Source organism: Hypanus sabinus, chromosome 26, assembly GCF_030144855.1.
Source record: "Hypanus sabinus isolate sHypSab1 chromosome 26, sHypSab1.hap1, whole genome shotgun sequence".
In the NCBI taxonomy this organism is placed as follows: domain Eukaryota; kingdom Metazoa; phylum Chordata; class Chondrichthyes; order Myliobatiformes; family Dasyatidae; genus Hypanus; species Hypanus sabinus.
This window is the reverse complement of record NC_082731.1, coordinates 32,419,335-32,436,991: the sequence shown is the minus strand read 5'-3', so window position 1 is coordinate 32,436,991 and position 17,657 is coordinate 32,419,335. Positions and strand designations below refer to the sequence as shown.

Below are 17,657 nucleotides of genomic sequence, written 5' to 3'. Positions count from 1 at the left end.
GAGGTCAGGTGTGCTGATCTGAGCACTTGCCCAGTCTGGATAGGGTATTCTAATCTTCATCCAGTAAATACTGTGTGCTTTAAAATTATTACATGTATTATTATTTAACATTAATAATAATATTTAAAATAATAATTGTGATACGCTAATCACGACCTGTTAAAAATCCATCAGATTGTCTGGGAGTGGGGCTTCAGGATGTACTACCTGAAGACGACTGAACTCTTGCAGAATCTTCCACTCTTTGGAAGGATTTGTCAGCAAGGCTGTAAGTTCAATTGGACCTGTGGTGGTCACACAAAATGTTAGGCTGTGGGATTCGTTCAGAGAGCAACTACAAGGGCTGAGCTTTGGTAATTAATCGGTTTATTGTTGTCACATGTACCAAAACGTTGGTTTGAACGCCATCCATACAGATCATTGCACCATATCAGGACTTTGAGGTAGTTCAAGGGAAAAGCTATAATGGAATACAAGTTACACTGTTACAGAGGAAGTGCATTATAGGCAGACAATAAGGTGCAAGGCTATGACGAGGAAGATTGGGAGGTCAAGCGTCCATCTTACAAGATGTCCATTCAGTAGTCATATAGCAGCAGTACAGAAGCCGTCCTTGAGCCCGGTGGTACAAGCTTTCAGGATTTTGTATTTTCCATCCGATGAGCAGAGAGAATGTCCAGGATGGGTGGGGTCTTTGATTACGTATTTACCGACTGTTTTACCGAGGCAGCGAGAAGTGTAGACAAGAGTTCACTCTCTAGCACCTTGCACCACTTTATTGTCTCCTGCGTCTCTGTTTTCAGGCATTGCTTTAGGTTCTGCAGTGGGAGGGTCAGGAAGAAGAGGAGAATGGGATGGGGAAGTTTGGGGAGAAGGATAAACAATACACACAGCAGCTGGCGGTGAAGGAATGTAGCAGGAAACCCCTGACATGCTGTCAGGACTCATCCAATTGCCTAGAATCCCCACAGATAAGCAATATAAGGAACGACTACAAAGTCACTACTAAATGCTACTAGATCACTAAGGTTCTATTATGCTGGGAATTTATGATGCAATTCCCCACTCTACACTAAACTGCAATAGACCTTGTGTGTTGTGACTGGGAATAAGCAGCAAGTCGATGTACAAGGTCATTATTCAGAGCAAGCAGGTCCTCTGAGGAATCTATTTCTCCTCTCCCGACGCTCTGCAGTATAATGCTTTTCAAGCACAAAGGTAACAATAAGTGATTAACTCCAGCTTCACTGGTTATAATTATCCACTTTAGCATTTTGAATGTATGGAGGTAATTTTGCAGAATTACTTATTTATAATGGGAGCACATTTCATCTGAAGAACCCCTTTGAATATTCAGATACCAGTGGATGGTCCAAGGGCTTCTGAGTACAAAGCCCCAGTACCCTATATATACCTCTTCTGTTTCATTAGAACATAGAACAGTACAGCTCAGGACCAGCCCCTTTAGTGCATGGTATTACGCCAAACTAATTAAGCTAGTAATTAAATGTCTAACTAATTTTATCCCTTCTGCCTACACAATGTGTAGCGCCCTCCCATCTGTTCGGCAGTCTCTCTGATCTCCTACGGTCAGGCAGAAGGTAACGCAGTATGAGAACATGAACTGTTCGGCTGGGTAACAGCTTCTTCCTCCAGGCTGTGAGACTCCTGAACACCCTGCTACCACCCAGTACACATTGTTTATAACAGCGCCAGTAGCTTTATGCTGCTATATATTTAACTATACGTCTGTGGTGAAGTACATATACCTGTCTGGACACCCCCCCCCCCACCACTGACTGTTCCTGTGGCTCCTCCCACAGACCGTGGCTGCTCCCACGGACCCCGGTATAAAGGCGATTGAGGACTCCGCCCCGGCCTCAGTCTCCAGGATGCAGTGTGGTGGTCAATTGCTGCTTGTTCTTTCTTCCAGCCAATAAAAGCCTATATCTCACCTCACGTCTCCAAGAGTTATTGATGGTGCATCAGTGTCTCTTTTAAATTTCTGTCAGGTCCCCCCCCCCCCCTGCCACCCAGCCTCAGCTGCTCCAGAGAAAATAACCCAAATTTATCCAACTTCTTCTAATGACACAAACCCTCTAATCCAGACAGAAACTCAGTAAACCTCTTTTGCACCTTCTCCAAAGCCTTCACATCCATCCTATAATGGGGTGACTAGAATTAAATCCAGATTCAGCCTTGCCAGAGTTTTGAGGAGTCGTAGTGCAATACTGCACAGATACAGGCCCTATGGCCCTACGTGCCCATGCCAAAATGCATGCCCCCTAGTTTTTGACTCCCCTACCTTTCATCCATCTTTTCTATGCCTCTCAATTTTAAACACTTCTAAAAGGTCTCCCCTCATTCACCTATGTTTCAAGGCTATGCAGCCTGGTCAACCACTCCCTATAACTCAGGCTCTCTTGTTCTGGCAACATCCCCATAAATCTTCTCTGTACTTCTTTCAATTTAACCACATCTTTCTTATAACAGAGCGATCAAAGCTGTACCCAAAACTCTCAAGTGCACTCTGACCAGCATCTTGTATGACAACTTCATAATGTCCAAATTCCTATATTGAATGCCCTGAAGGATGAAGGCCAGTGTGCTAAACACCTTTTCATCACCATGTCTATCTGTGATTCTACTTGTACTCTTAAGCCCCTTTCTTCTCTTGCACTCCCTCGTGCCCTACCATTCATAGTGTAAGTTCTATGCTGGTTTGACTTTCCAAAAGGCATCATCTCACACTTACCTGTATTCAAATCCATTTGCCACTGCTCGGCCCACTTCCTTAACGGAGCAAGCTCCCCTTGTAATCCGCAATCACCCTCTTCAGTATGTACAGCACCTCCTAATTTCACATCATCCACAAACTTACTGACCAAACTTTGTGTATGGACATGCAGTAAGACTTCCAATAACAGGCAGCGGCTCAGGTGCAGCAGCTTCTATAAGACTTCCTGAATGTGTTACTGCCTTTCTTAAGAGTATTTTTTTTTAATGATGGCAAGATCCTGCTGGGCAGGATCTTAAAGAACTTAAAGTACTGTGCTGTGAGTGACTGGTGGCATTGTGTTTTGCCCCTTGGCCCTGAAGGAACACAGTTTTGTTTGGCTGTATTCATGGGTATTCATGTACAGTTGAATGATAATTAAATTTGAATTTTAACAAATCATTGATATAAGTAACAAGGTTCCCCTGCAGTACAACCCTAGCCACTGGCCTCCATTCAAAGAAAGAGCATTCAACTACCACCCTCTGCTTCCTACTTCTGAGCCGATTTTGAATCCACCTAACTAGTTTTCCCTGGATTCCAAGGGACCCGGCCTTGCAGGTCAGCTTATCATGTGGGACTTTGTTTGAATCCTTGCTAGAGCTGCAGTGTAACTCCCTGACGGTTGAACTCAGTGCCTCAACTAATAAAGGCAAGCAGGTCATATGCCTTCTTTATCACCTGGTCAACCTGTACAGTCATCTTCAGCTTGCTATGAGCTTGGACTCCAAGATCCCGCTGTACGCCCACACTGTTAAGAGTCCTGCCATTAATAATGTACTGTCCCGTTACATTTGATCTCCCAATGTGCAACACTGAAAACTTGGCCAGTTTAAACTCCATCTACCATTGTTGAGGGCTGTCTCCCTGGATGTACAAATTACCATAGTATTAACTGACTAAACAGACATGTCCTGAACTGTGTAATATGCGGCAGGGATATACTGAGGTGTTAATACCGAAGGTGGCCGCTTAATACACTCCCTGATCTCACCATGGGGATTTCAATGAGAGCTAATTACTACAAATCTTTATTTATTTATTGCCTTCCTCTGAGTAGCTGCCCCACACCCTCTGGCAGGTTTCAACGGCTTTATAGTATCAATAGATTGCGACATTATCTTTAACCGTATAACAATTACAGCACGGAAACAGGCCATCTCGGCCCTTCTAGCCCGTGCCGAACGCTTACTCTCACCTTGTCCCACTGACCTGCACTCAGCCCATAACCCTCCATTCCTTTCCTGTCCATACACCTATCCAATTTTTTTTTATGACAATATCGAACCTGCCTCTACCACTTCTACCGGAAGCTCGTTCCACACAGCTACCACTCTCTGAGTAAAGAAGTTTCCCCTCGTATTACCCCTAAACTTTTGCCCCTTAACTCTCAACTCATGTCCTCTTGTTTGAATCTCCCCTACTCTCAATGGAAAAAGTCTATCCACGTCAACTTTATCTATCCCCCTCATCATTTTAAATACCTCTATCAAGTCCCCCCTCAACCTTCTACGCTCCAAAGAATAAAGACCTAACTTGTTTACATAATTATCTGCAGAGACAATTGCCTTCTCTGTTTCCAAAGCCTTCCACAGTGAAGTATGTGTTCTTAACCGACAATGGTGTCTGATCACAGTAGGGAGGTTACATCTAAGCTTGAATTACCTACTTGTTTCATTCTATTTGTTGCTCCTGAAAATATCTCATGTTTAATTCAGGGATTCCCAACTTTTTTTTATATGCCATAGAGCCCTACCATTAACCGAAGGGTCCGTAAGACTGAGTAAAATTTACAAAGCCGGTACAACGATAGGAACTATTTACCCTTGAGTTTTTCCTTAGTGACTGTCTTCCCTTACAAACGAGGACAAGTGCTACCTCATGGCACCTGTTTGCCCCTCAGAAGTGACCGTATACTTCCAGATGTCATCTCTTTGCTCTACCAGAGCAGTAATCTTCTTCCTGTTTATTGAGGCAAAGAGACTTTGGATAGATCCGACTTTGACTCAGTGAAAGCTGCTGAATTGTGAGAGCCTGACGCAAGCTGGAAATAAAGGATTCCTGCACTCTGAGGAGGGAGGTCAGCAGGCATGGAATATTCATTATATAATTTTGATGCCGACTGTATCCCTGCTCCCAGCAGGGGTCATAACCTGTGTGACCGGCACATTGAGCAGCATCTGTGGGAAGCAAAGGCACTGGGCAACAGTTCAGATTGAGACCGTGCATCAGAACCATCTCCATCCTCCCCAGCCTTTGGGACAGAGAAGATCAGTTCCAGTTTGTTGGACTAATGGCCTCCTGGTGGGGTGGGGGGGTCACTTTTTCCTGCAAAACCAAGGGGAAAATTGGTATCAAAGTACTGGAATGGCATGATTGTCGTTATTGAATAACGACTGTGATAGGTAGTGTGGCTTCCGGCTCAGAGGATCAATAAGGAAAAGGTGGTGAGGTAGAGAGTGTAAACGAGCAGCCAAAGGAAAGGCCAACCTCATGGGATAGTCGTATAAATGTGCAAAGTGGCTTGGTTGCTGCGGTTGTGGCTGTGTCTCTGTATAACTGATGTGGAGTAGCAAATGCCAGGGTATTAATGGTGGAACATTTCAAGAGATTGTTGAGTTTTCTTCCTCAATTGCTCCTTGTGCAGCCATTTCCAATCGCGCCTTTATACCTCCGAGTGCAATGTGATGCTTTTCCCTCTTTACCTCATCCACAGGTTGTGCTCATCAAAGTCGGCAAAGCAGAGGCATGACCCTTGCCCACACAATCCGCCTCTAGCTGTGCTGTGGCTTACTTCAGAGTTCAAAGTAAATTTATCATCAAAGTACCTATGTGTTACCATTTACTGCCTTGAGATTCATTTTCTTGCAGGCGTATCCAGGAAAAATAACGCAAAAGAATTTACAAAATGAAATCATGCGTAAACTAAGACTGACTAACGACCAGTAAGCAAAAGAAGGCAAATCGTGCAAATAAAAAATAATACTGTGAGCGTGGGTTGTAAAGAGTCCTTGAAAGTGAGTCCGTAGGTTGTGGGATCAGTTCAGCGTTGTGAGTGAAGCTACCCATGCCGGTTCAGGAGCCTGAGGGTTGAAGAGTAATAACTGTAGTTGGGGAATTTTGATGATGTACGCTGCTTTCTTGTGGCGGTGCTCCATGTAAGTGTGAGAAGGGCTTTGCCTGTGACGGACTGAGCTGTACCAACCACTTTTCCATTCCAGGCCAGGATGCGACCAGTTAGGATCCTCCACACTGTGTATCGGAAGTTCTTCAAAGTTTTTGGTGACATACTAAATCTGCACAAACTTGTAAGAAAGTAGTCCTGCCCTCGTTGTGGTGACACTTACTTGCTGAACCAAGGACAGATCCCCTGATATAATAGCGCCAAGGAATTTAAAGCTACTAAGCTTAGCCCCCCTAATGGGGACTGGCTAATGAACCTCTGGCTTCTCCCTCCTGTAGTCACTAATCGGTTTTGCTGGTGTTGAGTGAGAGGTTGGTGTTGAGGCACCACTAACCAGATTTTCAGTCTCCCTGCTATTTGCCAATTCGTCACCGCCTTCCATTCAGCCAACGACACTGGTCCCATCATCAAACTTAAATGCGGCATTGGAGCTGTACCTAGCCAAACAATCATAGGTACAGGGATGAAATACTGATTTAAATTTGCAATTTGCCAACTTGTGTGCAATGTTGCCACCACAAGTAAGGTAAAATGGAAAAGCTGTTCAAAGTGACCATGATCCAATATAGCATTTAACATTCACTATCTTGATTAGCTGTAAACTAACTGTGCAGCAGGTATTTAGCAATAGCATGTAGACATAACAGTTCTAGTACACCTCAGACCAGGAGAGATAATGTGGCAAAGAACAGTATTCCAGAATGATAGTCAGTGCAAGGATAGTTTGACAAGACGATAAAATATGACCAACATTACTGTTTCATATATGATGGCATTGGGTTTGCTGACCGAGATGTTCTAATCTCAAATGAAGACCTTAAACCATATCGGATATAAATAGCCGTGAAACTCTCATTAAAGGGAGATTATAGTGTAATCTACAAAGATTACAAAGACTAATTTACTTCCTGTTTATTCTCTACAGCTGCCAATACCCACTATTTGAGTGGTGGGTCCCCCCTCCCTACCGAGGAGAAGATACTTCCAGCTAACAAAGTAGTTTAAACACAGTTCGTTTATTTTCAGTGATACACATTTAAATCCAAACAATGTTTTTAAGGCACATTTAAAACTCACAGTAGGTTTCTAGTTTAGAAAACACTTCAAATTACAAACCATTTCTAAAACACAAGGGATTTCCAAAACCCAGGTACAATACTTATAAACTAAAAATACATGCTAATAATGTAGATGAACGAATTGCCCACCGCAGAAGATGAAGTCAGAGGAATGGATTCTAATCGCCGTCTTCCTATCATTACTCTGAATGTTCCTCGACCACTCCTGATAAGCCTGAATGCTCGCCGCATTAATACCTTTTTATCTACCACTTGGGGTGACTTCACATGTTTATATTTCCTCAGATGCCCTTGTAACATAAAGGCTCTAAAAGCATTTTGGGGGCATAGATCTCAATAATAACAAAACTGTAAATTACAGTAAATAAATATATATATAAAAGTTAAATAACTAACAAAGAAAGTGGAAAAAAAGTAGTTAGGTAGTGTTCGTGCCCATTTAAAAATTTGATGGCAGAGAGGAAGAAGCTGTTCCTGAATCGTTGAGCGTGTGCCTTCAGGCTCCTGTACCTCCTCCCTGATGGTTATAATGAGAAGAGAACGTATCCTAGGTGATGAGGGTCCTTACTGAAGGGTGACGCCTTTTTGAGACATCACTCCTTGAAGATGTCCTGGACGCTGGGGAGGCTAGTACCCATGATCTTTCCACAGCTTATTTTGATCCTGTGCGGTTCAGTGCCCCTCCAATGCCCACCCCCCCCCATACCAGATGGTGATGCAATCAGTTAGAATGCTCTCCACTGTATATCTGTAGAAATTTTAAAGTCTCTTTGGCGAGCTATCAAAACTCCTCAAACTCCTATTGAAATATAGCCGCTTCTTGGTAACTGCATCAATATGTTGGGCCCAGGTGAGATCCTCAGAGATGCAGACACCCAGAACTTTGAAATTGCTCACCCTTTCTATGACTGATCCCTCGATGAGGACTGGTATATACAACCTCTTCTTACCCTTTCTGAAGTCCACAGTTAATTCTTTGGTCTTACTGACGTGGAGTGCAAGGTTGTTGTTGTAACACTACTCAACCAGCTAATTAGTCTCAGTCCTATATACCTTCTCGTCACCATCTGAAATTCTGCCAGCAGTTGTTGTGTCATCAGCAAATTTGCAGATGGCATTTGAGTTGTGACTAGCCGCACAGTGAGCCAAATGTTACTTCTCACGAGAGTGTCTACTATCTACAGAACTTGTTTTCAAAGCTGTTCTACAGACGGTATTTGTTTTAAATTTGATCTGATTACCACTAGCCATTCACATTCAAGAACTGAAGCCGACTTTCATTTATGACTAGAAGTCAAAAAAGTCAAAAAATATAGTTGTTAGAATTGTTGTGATCTTACAAGAGGCAGCTGCTGTGCTTAGAGAGCGAGATTCGCAAACAAACAAGAGGCCCACTGGCCAGGAGTGAATATCAGTCAATATTAATCCTTAGGCTCATATAGAAAAGGGAATAATAGGACTTTCTGATGGAGATAAATGTTGAAAAAGATGAAGAAATATGATAGTAATATAACAGCAAACACCAGAGGGCATATGTACAAAATTAAGGAAGGGAAGTTTAGGGGAGACATCAGGGGTAAGTTTTTTACAGAGAGGGTTGTGTGTGCCTGGAATGACTTGCCAGGAATGGAGGCTAAAACAAAAGGGGTATTTAAGAGCCTCTTGGACAGACACATGGATGAAAGAAAAATGGAGGGTTATGGGGTAGTGTGGGTTTAGTACTTTTTTAAAGGATTATACGGGTCGGCACAACATGAAGGGCTGAAGGGCCTGTACTGTGCTGTAGTGTTCTGTGGTTCTATGGAAATTTAAAAAGTTAGGAATGCACAACATTTTTAAAGAAAGATAATGCTAATATTTTGTGCCACCTATTTGTTTAATATGCTATAAAAAAATTCAAAAAAGGTTGCTGTTGCCCGAGTATAGAATTATTAGTTGATTGAAAGAATCACTAAAATAAAATAATCCCCAGTTTTCATGAGAAATTGTGTACAAATGCTGGGAGTAAAATTAACTTGTTTTTAAATGATTCAAGAAGGGAAGAAGGGAAATGCAAAACAGATTAAAGTTTATCTGTGCATTATTTATTTATCGACAAATGGATTTCAGATGAGGCTAATATGCTGATATTGAAAGTGTATTATTGTATATGTTGACACCCTAGTATAAGAAAATAGATCTTAAACCAGTGAAATTCAAAACTGGAAATCCAAAATAAGAATGGTAATTGATGGAAATACTTAACAGGCCAGGCAGCATTTGCAGGAAAAGAAAATCAGAAGTCCTGAAACATGTCTCTCTTCAAACAAATGGCACCTGAAGGGCAGAATATTTCCAGTACTCAAGCAAGAGAACATCTGCAGACGCTGGAAATCCAAGCAACACGCACAAAATGCTGGGAGGAAGTCAGCAGGCCAGGCAGCATCTATGGAGAAGAGTGCAGTCGACATTTCAGGCCGAAATCCTTCAGAAGGACTGGAGAAAGAAAAGATGAGGAGTTAAAAGGTGGGAGGAGGGGTATGAGAAGCACAAGGTGACAGCTGGAACCAGGAAGGGGAGGGGCGGAGTAAGGAGCTGGAAAGTTAATCGGTGAAAGAGATACAGGGCTGGAGAAGGGGGAATCTAATGGGAGAGGACGGAAGGCCGTGGAAGGAAGGAAGAAAGAAAAGGGGGAAGGAGCACCAGAGGGAGGCAATGGGCAGGCAAGGAGATGAAGCGAGAGAGGGAAAAGAGATGGGGAATGGTGAAGAGGGGTGGGGGGGAAACATTAGCAGAGGTTCAGGAAATTAATGTTCACACCATCAGGTTGAAGGCTACCCAGACGGAATATAAGGCGTTGTTCCTCCAACCTGAGTTCCCCCCTCCCAGTTCCATCTATCACCTTGTGTTTCTCCCCCCCCACCCCCACCTTTTAACTCTACTTCCCACCTTTTTTTTCTCCAGTCCTGCTGAAGGGTCTCGGCCCAAAATGTCGACTGTACTCTTTTCCACAGATGCTGCCTGGCCTGCTGAGTTCCTCCAGTATTTTGTGTGCGTGTTTCCAGTACTCATTGTTTTAGTTTTAGGTCTCAAACCAACTGTTTTAGATCAGGAGGTAAATCTGCTTCAGGCTTCTCTCATTGTTAATTCCTTTCTAGTGATATTTGGTGCTGCCTGTTCTTGTCTCTTCTCACTTCTTCCTCATTGTTTCTCTACCTCAGTATCTTCTGCAAACTCGCAGCTTTGATCAGACATAGAGTCTCCCTCTTTGGTAAGCTGCATGGAGTGTTGGAACATAGTGTTACTTTCTAAGCTTGTACTGTTCAGTCATGCTGTCATTTTGTCTGTTGCTGGGTTTATTTTCCTCCTGTGCAAAACGTTCTTCAGAAGGCGATACGCTGAGTGTATTGTGCTGAAAAAAGTCTGTAATCTGTTGAGAAATACCTGTAGTACAACTGAACTTCATCTCAGTAACCATCAGCACATTTTAGCTGATTTATGTTGCTCTTTTAATTCAGATTCAGGAGGGGGCAGCATTCGACGTTCACCTTTGGGAAACTAGTCCAGCTTCAAGCCCCTAAAAGATCAACATAAAACAGCTTTTGTTTCATTCTCAGGGAGTGCCTGAGGGTTTCATTCTTTTAGTTCCTCGCTCCATGCCTAAATGTTTCATGACATTGATTTTATTTAAATATCGTACACCTGGTATACTTGCTCATGTTCTGTGTGCTTGTATTAGAGTGTGCCTGCGTGGGCACGTATAAGCTACAGTATGTCACTCAACAGCTTTGTGCTATGTGCAGCTAACTGTGTCGTCGTGGTTTGGACTGCAGTGTACCTAGCTTACTTTTGTTTTGCAATATGAATGCTATTTCTAACTTAAAGAGCAAAAACAATATATGGTAAAAGACAATTTACAGACTGAAATAACTAAAGGAAATTATGTTTTAATTTGTGAGTTTATGAACTGTCTATAAGCCTACAGGAAATATATTTAATGTATCCTAGGATCGAAGACGTTCACATTGCAAGAATATTTCATTACTGTATATTAGAAGATTACAAGCAAGACATTCTATTATGTAACATAAAGTTTATGTGGATGATAAAAATATTTGTTGAAAAGTAAATGATTGGGTACTTAGAGTATCATTTATAAAGTTTGTAAGTTACATCAGAGTCCCTTATCTAGATGATATGCCACCACAGAGGTGCTGACATGTTCATCGGGGTCTCGTGCATTGAATATCTTAATACCAACATTGGAAAATAGAATCAAGCCCTCACAAAAATGAGACAAATGTTGACAATACCTAAAATAGAATAGGGGCAGACTGCTTGGACCCTTCATTCCACCATTAGTAAGAACATAGAATAGTTATACACAGGACAGGCTCATTGGCTCACAATGCCCATGTCAACCATGATGCCAATTTAAACTGCCCATCCCTTCATCCTTGTCTGTTCACATGCCAGTCTAAATACCTCTTAAACACTGTTATTGTATCTTTTTCTGTCACCTTCCCTGGCAACATGTTGCAGATACCTGTGTAAAGGTAAACTTGCCTTACAAATCCCTTTAAACTTTGCCCCTTTCATGCTGAATCCATGCTTTCTTTTGTTAGAATTTTCCACCCTAAGAAAAAGACTGTCATTCAACCCTAATGATGCCCCACCACCTCACGTATATAATTTTATCGGCGCCCCAGAGAGAACAACCCAAGTGTGCCCTATCTCTCCATATAGCTAATATTCTCTCATGCAGGCAACATCCTGGTGAACAACTTCTGCACCCACTGCAAGGCCTCCGTATCCTTTGTCTCATGAAGTGCTCAGAACTACCTGAAGTTTTTAATAGCTGCAACATGATTTCCTGCTCCTCACATCCCTCGACTGATGCCTTCTTTACCACTTTCGGGGAGCTATGGACTTGCGCCCCAAGACCCCTCGGCCCATCGGGCTTCCTCAAGGCCCTGCCATTTACTATATACTTGCCTCTGGTACCTGAACTTGCAAAGTGCAACCCCTCACACTTGTCCAGATTAAACTCCCTCTGTCATTTTTCTGCCCATATTTCTAGTCAGTCTCTATGCTGCAGAACCCACGTGGTAACCATTCCACTATGCACAACTCTACCAATTTTTATGTCATCTGTAAATTTACTGATCAGTCCACCCCTATATTTTCGTCCAAATCATGAGATCCCAGCACTAGTCTCCGGGGAACATCACTGGTCACAGACTTTCAGTTAGTATATTCCCTCTATCTTATTTGGCCAAGCCAAATTTAAATGCAGTCTACCAAGTCTCCTTGGATGCATGCACCTTCATCTTTTGGATCAGCCAGCCATGAGGGACCTTATTGAATGTTTTACTGAAGTCCACATCAATGATATCCATGTACCGACAATCATCGATCATCTTTGGTATCTCTAAAAATCTCAATGGAGTTTGCAAGACACAACCTTCCCTGCACAAAGCCACACCAAATACCCTGATAGGTCTATACTTTAATAGATGTGTGTATCTTAACCGTAAGAATCCTCTCCAGTAATTTTCCTACCACTGATATAAGGCTCATCAACCTATAATTTCCTAGTTTGTCTCTACAGCTCTTCTTAAACAAAGAAACAAGTTGGCTGTTGTCTAATCCACCAAGACTTTGTTTTTGGCTAAAGCAGATCCAAAGATCTCTCCAGCAATCTCTTCCCTTGTCCCTCTCAATAATATGTAATAGATCCCATCACTCCCTGGGGCCTTATACCTTAATGTTCTTCAAAAATCCAACACCACCTCCTCTTTGACATCAACATGCCCTAGAATATCAACATACCTCTCCCCAATCTCACCACCCCCATTTCATTCCCCTTTGTGAATACTATTGAAAATACCCACTTAGTGTCTCATCTCCTTCCTCTGGCTCCAGGCAGAAATTCCCTCCTTTATCGGGATGTTTATCGGGATGGAGGCCGGTGACTAGCGGGGTGCCTCAGGGATCTGTTTTGGGCCCAATGTTGTTTGTCATATACATAAATGATCTGGATGATGGGGTGGTAAATTGGATTAGTAAGTATGCCGATGATACTAAGGTAGGAGGTGTTGTGGATAATGAGGTGGATTTTCAAAGCTTGCAGGGAGATTTATGCCGGTTAGAAGAATGGGCTGAACGTTGGCAGATGGAGTTTAATGCTGAGAAGTGTGAGGTTCTACATTTTGGCAGGAATAATCCAAATAGAACATACAGAGTAAATGGTAGGGCATTGAGGAATGCAGAGGAACAGAGAGATCTAGGAATAACTGTGCATAGTTCCCTGAAAGTGGAGTCTCATGTAGATAGGGTGGTGAAGAGGGCTTTTGGAACGCTGGCCTTTATAAATCAAAGCATTGAGTACAGAAGTTGGGATGTAATGCTAAAGTTGTACAAGGCATTGGTAAGGCCAAATTTGGAATATTGTGTGCAGTTCTGGTCACCGAATTATAGGAAAGATATCAATAAATTAGAGAGAGCCCAGAGACGATTTACTAGGATGTTACCTGGGTTTCAGCAATTAAGTTACAGAGAAAGGTTGAACAAGTTAGGTCTCTATTCATTGGAGCGTAGAAGGTTGAGGGGGGATTTGATCGAGGTATTTAAAATTTTGAGAGGGATAGATAGAGTTGACGTGAACAGGCTGTTTCCATTGAGAGTAGGGGAGATTCAAACGAGAGGACATGATTTGAGAGTTAGGGGGCAGAAGTTTAAGGGAAACACGAGGGGATATTTCTTTACTCAAAGAGTGATAGCTGTGTGGAATGAGCTTCCTGTAGAAGTAGTAGAGGCCAGTTCAGTTGTGTCATTTAAGGTAAAATTGGATAGGTATATGGACAGGAAAGGAGTGGAGGGTTATGGGCTGAGTGCGGGTAGGTGGGACTAGGTGAGATTAAGGGTTCGGCACGGACCAGGAGGGCCAAGATGGCCTGTTTCCGTGCTGTGATTGTTATATGGTTATATGGTTATCTTTGATTGGTCCTACTCTTTACCTGTCTACCCTCTCGTTTTTTAATGCATCTGTATGTTCCTTAACCCCACTCACCAAAGACGTGTCATGGCCCCCTTTAGCCTTCTGATTTTCTGTTTAAGTTCTTTATTATTTGCTTTACTTCTCAAAGGCCCTGTCCAGTTCTGGTTTCCTAAACCTTACAAAAGCTTTCTTTGCCTTTTTTTGACTAAATTTACAACATTGCTGTGCATCGCAGTTTACGTCACATCACATCATATTGATTTACATCACAGTTGCTTAAAAGCTATTTGCCTTTCACACTGTCTGCCTCTATGAGGTCACTCCTCAGTCTCCTCCACTCCCGGGGTTACAAACCCAGCCTTTCTAATCCGTCCTCAGAACTGAAACCTTCTGCAGGCTGAGATTCTCCTCTCTACCAACAACGCGACCAATTTTTGTGCCACTTGCAAACTTATTAATCGTGCCTCCTCCATTCACATCTGAGGCACTAAAGTATCTTATAAACTCTCAACAGTGGTCATAATATACCATTGGTCAAAGCCTTCCAAACACAGTAATAACTCTTCCGGTACCCTCTGATTTAGGTTTAGCTTCTGTCTCCAATTGCCAAGACAGTTGTAGATCCATTTTCCCACCTTGCTCTGGATTTCCTGGGTGTAACATTTTCGACCTGCTTGCCTCGTGGGACCTTATCAGAGGCATTATGGTACACCGTGTACACTAGCTGTTCCACACTCATTTATTGAGGAACTCAGAAGCTCAGTTAAATTAGTTAAACAGGATCGCCCACCAGGACATCTGTGCTAACTTCATATTCAATGCCTGCCTTTCCCAGTGCAAATTGGTCCTGTCTTTTAGTGATTTTTTTTTTAAATAATTTCCCTGCCACTGCTATTACACACGCTGGTTGATGATTATCCGTCTAATCCATATCTATGTTTAACGGTTACATGCAAATCAGATCAAATCAAGTTTAATTGTCATTCAAGTCAGACGTGGATGGAGCCAATCAAGACCGCGTTCCTTTGGGGCCAAGGTGCAAAAACAAACACGTGCATCTAAAGTAACAAGAAAGGGGAATAAAAAAGATCAAGCATGGAGGAAAACACATTTTTAGTCCAAGAGCCTGAGTGACAAGTCCCACAAGCAACACACACAAAATGCTGGTGGAACGCAGCAGGCCAGGCAGCATCTATAGGGAGAAGTACAGTTGATGTTTTGGGCCGAGACCCTTCGTCAGGACTAACTGAAAGAAGCGATAGTGAGAGATTTGAGAGGGGGAAGGGGGGATCCGAAATGATAGGAGAAGACAGGAGGCAAGTCCCACAAGCTAATGGCTCCCAGCAATTCCACCAATCCAACACTGGAGGGCAGCAGCAATAGGGAAAGGCCACCCCCAACCGAGCCCAGACGCCACGTAACAGCCTGAGGGCTAGTTCTGGCCACAACTGAGGCAACACTGCAGCTCTGCTGCCCTGCTCACCATCAAACAAGGGAAGCAGGCCTGCAGCTATCAAAGTCCAACAGGGTCCCGCAATCACAAAAGAAACGTCCAAAACAGTCACTCGCGGTTTCACTATACACCGCCTTTGCGCCAGTTCGGAGGTACCAACTCGAATCCTTTGGCCTGACATCCTGACTCGCCTTCTCTGAACCACCGGGTGGTTACTCTGAACAATAAGCAGTACACTGATGTGGTACACCTGCTGTACACATAGTTATTGAAGTCAAGAATATGTGTAAAAGCACATTACTATATGTAAAAGCACATTTAACAAAGAAAGAAGCACCTTTACTTGGCCCCTGAGAGGTCGCTGCATGTATATGCACCAACATTTTACCAGAGCCTTCCCTTTGGCCCCTAAGGGCCCCACCCTATCTACAGTCATCTTCTTGGTCTGAATATACTATAAAAATGCCTTGATCTTTTTAAACAGTTGGTCTTATTTTGTGGCTGCTCTTTGTCCCACCCCCCCCCCCCTGTTTTTGCTGCCCTATACTTCCTACGTGCCTCCTTCCCCCTTTTTCGCCTTCAACAAGCCATCCGTTCCCCTTGACGTAAGGGGTTCTGACCCCCTACCCCCCCCCCACCGTGACCTAACCATTGGCCCATTTCACTTTGAGAAAGACTGTCACTATTCAGATGTAAAATAGACCTGCAATTACATGTTTCCAAACTACTGTCAGTCTGTGTTTGACAGGTCCTGTCTAATGGCACAAAAATTGTTAGTATTGTTGATAAGTGGAAGGGTAGTCTTAGGGAATGGAATGATATTCATCAGCAGATGAGATAGCCACAGAAATGGCACTTGGAACTCAATCCTGATAAGTGTGCGTCTTGTGTGTCTAATAACTGTAGATGTACACCACGAACGGTAAGACTCTAGGAAATATTGAAGAACAAAGGATGGCGAAGTCTAAGGCAACTTCCGGTCAGATAGCACGGTGAGAAAGGCATGCAGGAAGCTTGCCTCAGTAGCCTGGACGTTAAGTGTAAGTGCTTGGGAGGACTTTGTGCGACCAACTAAAATGTTGGTTAGGGACACAGGAAGCACGATAGTAAGCATGGGATTGCACTGTACAGGGTGCAAAAGAGATTCAGAATGGATATGGTGGGCCTATTTCTCCACTGTAGAACTCTGTGGACTTCAACCCTCTATTGAAATTACCCCAATTAGTTTAAAAACTTCTCAACAGCATGAACCAAACCTCTGTCAATGATATTGGACACATTAGGTGTGTATCCGGTCCTGCCTGTACAGATCCCACCGACCCAAGAAATGTTCTGAATGATCCAAAAAGTTAAAGCCCTCCTGCCCTCTCTCCTACCCCACCATCCCGCTACCTTCATATTTACCTGACTTATTTCCCCCGTTGCTTTACTCAGGACCACATAACACTACGAATAAGGTGGAGATGTCAGCCTTGGATGTCCTCTTCTTTAATCTGCTACAGAACGCCTTAAATTTGTTTACATGACCTCATCCCTTTTTCTTCCCATGTCATTGGTACAGATATTTACTATGACCTCTGACTGCTTCTTCTCCTTTAGAATGCCCTACGGTTGATCTTAGGTGACCGGAACTGCACACAATACTCCAAATCAGGCCTTGCCATCATCTTACACAACTTCAACTTAAAATTCCAACTCCTGTACTTTGATTTATGAAGGCCAATCTGCCAAAAACTCTCTTTACGACCCTATCTACCTGTGACGCCACTTTCAAGGAATTATAGATCTGTATTCCGGGATCCCTCTGTCCCTCTGGGATCATTCACTGTGTAAGTGCTAACCTGGTCTGTCCTCACAAACTACAAAGTATCACAGCTGTCTACATTAAATTCCATCTGCCATTTTTCGACCCACTTTTCCAGCGGGCCCAGGTCCCACTGCAAGTCTTCCTCTTCCTCACCTCTGCATGATTACCAGCAACATTAGAGCTCTCCTAATTTCCCAGAAATTGCAGGAGCATTCCATACACCTGAGTGGGCTTATGTAGGCAGGGGTTTAAGTAAGAGATTTATTCTTCTGTCTTCTTCCAGCTTGTACATCAGAAGGGATTGTGAGGAGTTTGGGGAATAGGATATGAGAGGGTGTGTTAGATGTGAGTATGCAGCGGTGGGGGGGGGGGGGGGTCT

The 17,657-nt window shown here is 43.2% G+C and overlaps 1 protein-coding gene across 1 annotated transcript in view; it reads left to right on the top strand.

Annotated features, from left to right (window-relative positions):
- Positions 1–17,657, top strand: part of LOC132381739 (ryanodine receptor 1-like) — a 500,293-nt gene that overhangs the window by 293,526 nt on the left and 189,110 nt on the right. Inside the window, exon 62 of the mRNA XM_059951310.1 lies at positions 10,240–10,289. Coding sequence (XP_059807293.1) covers positions 10,240–10,289 — 50 coding nt within the window. The remainder of the gene's footprint in view (positions 1–10,239; positions 10,290–17,657) is intronic.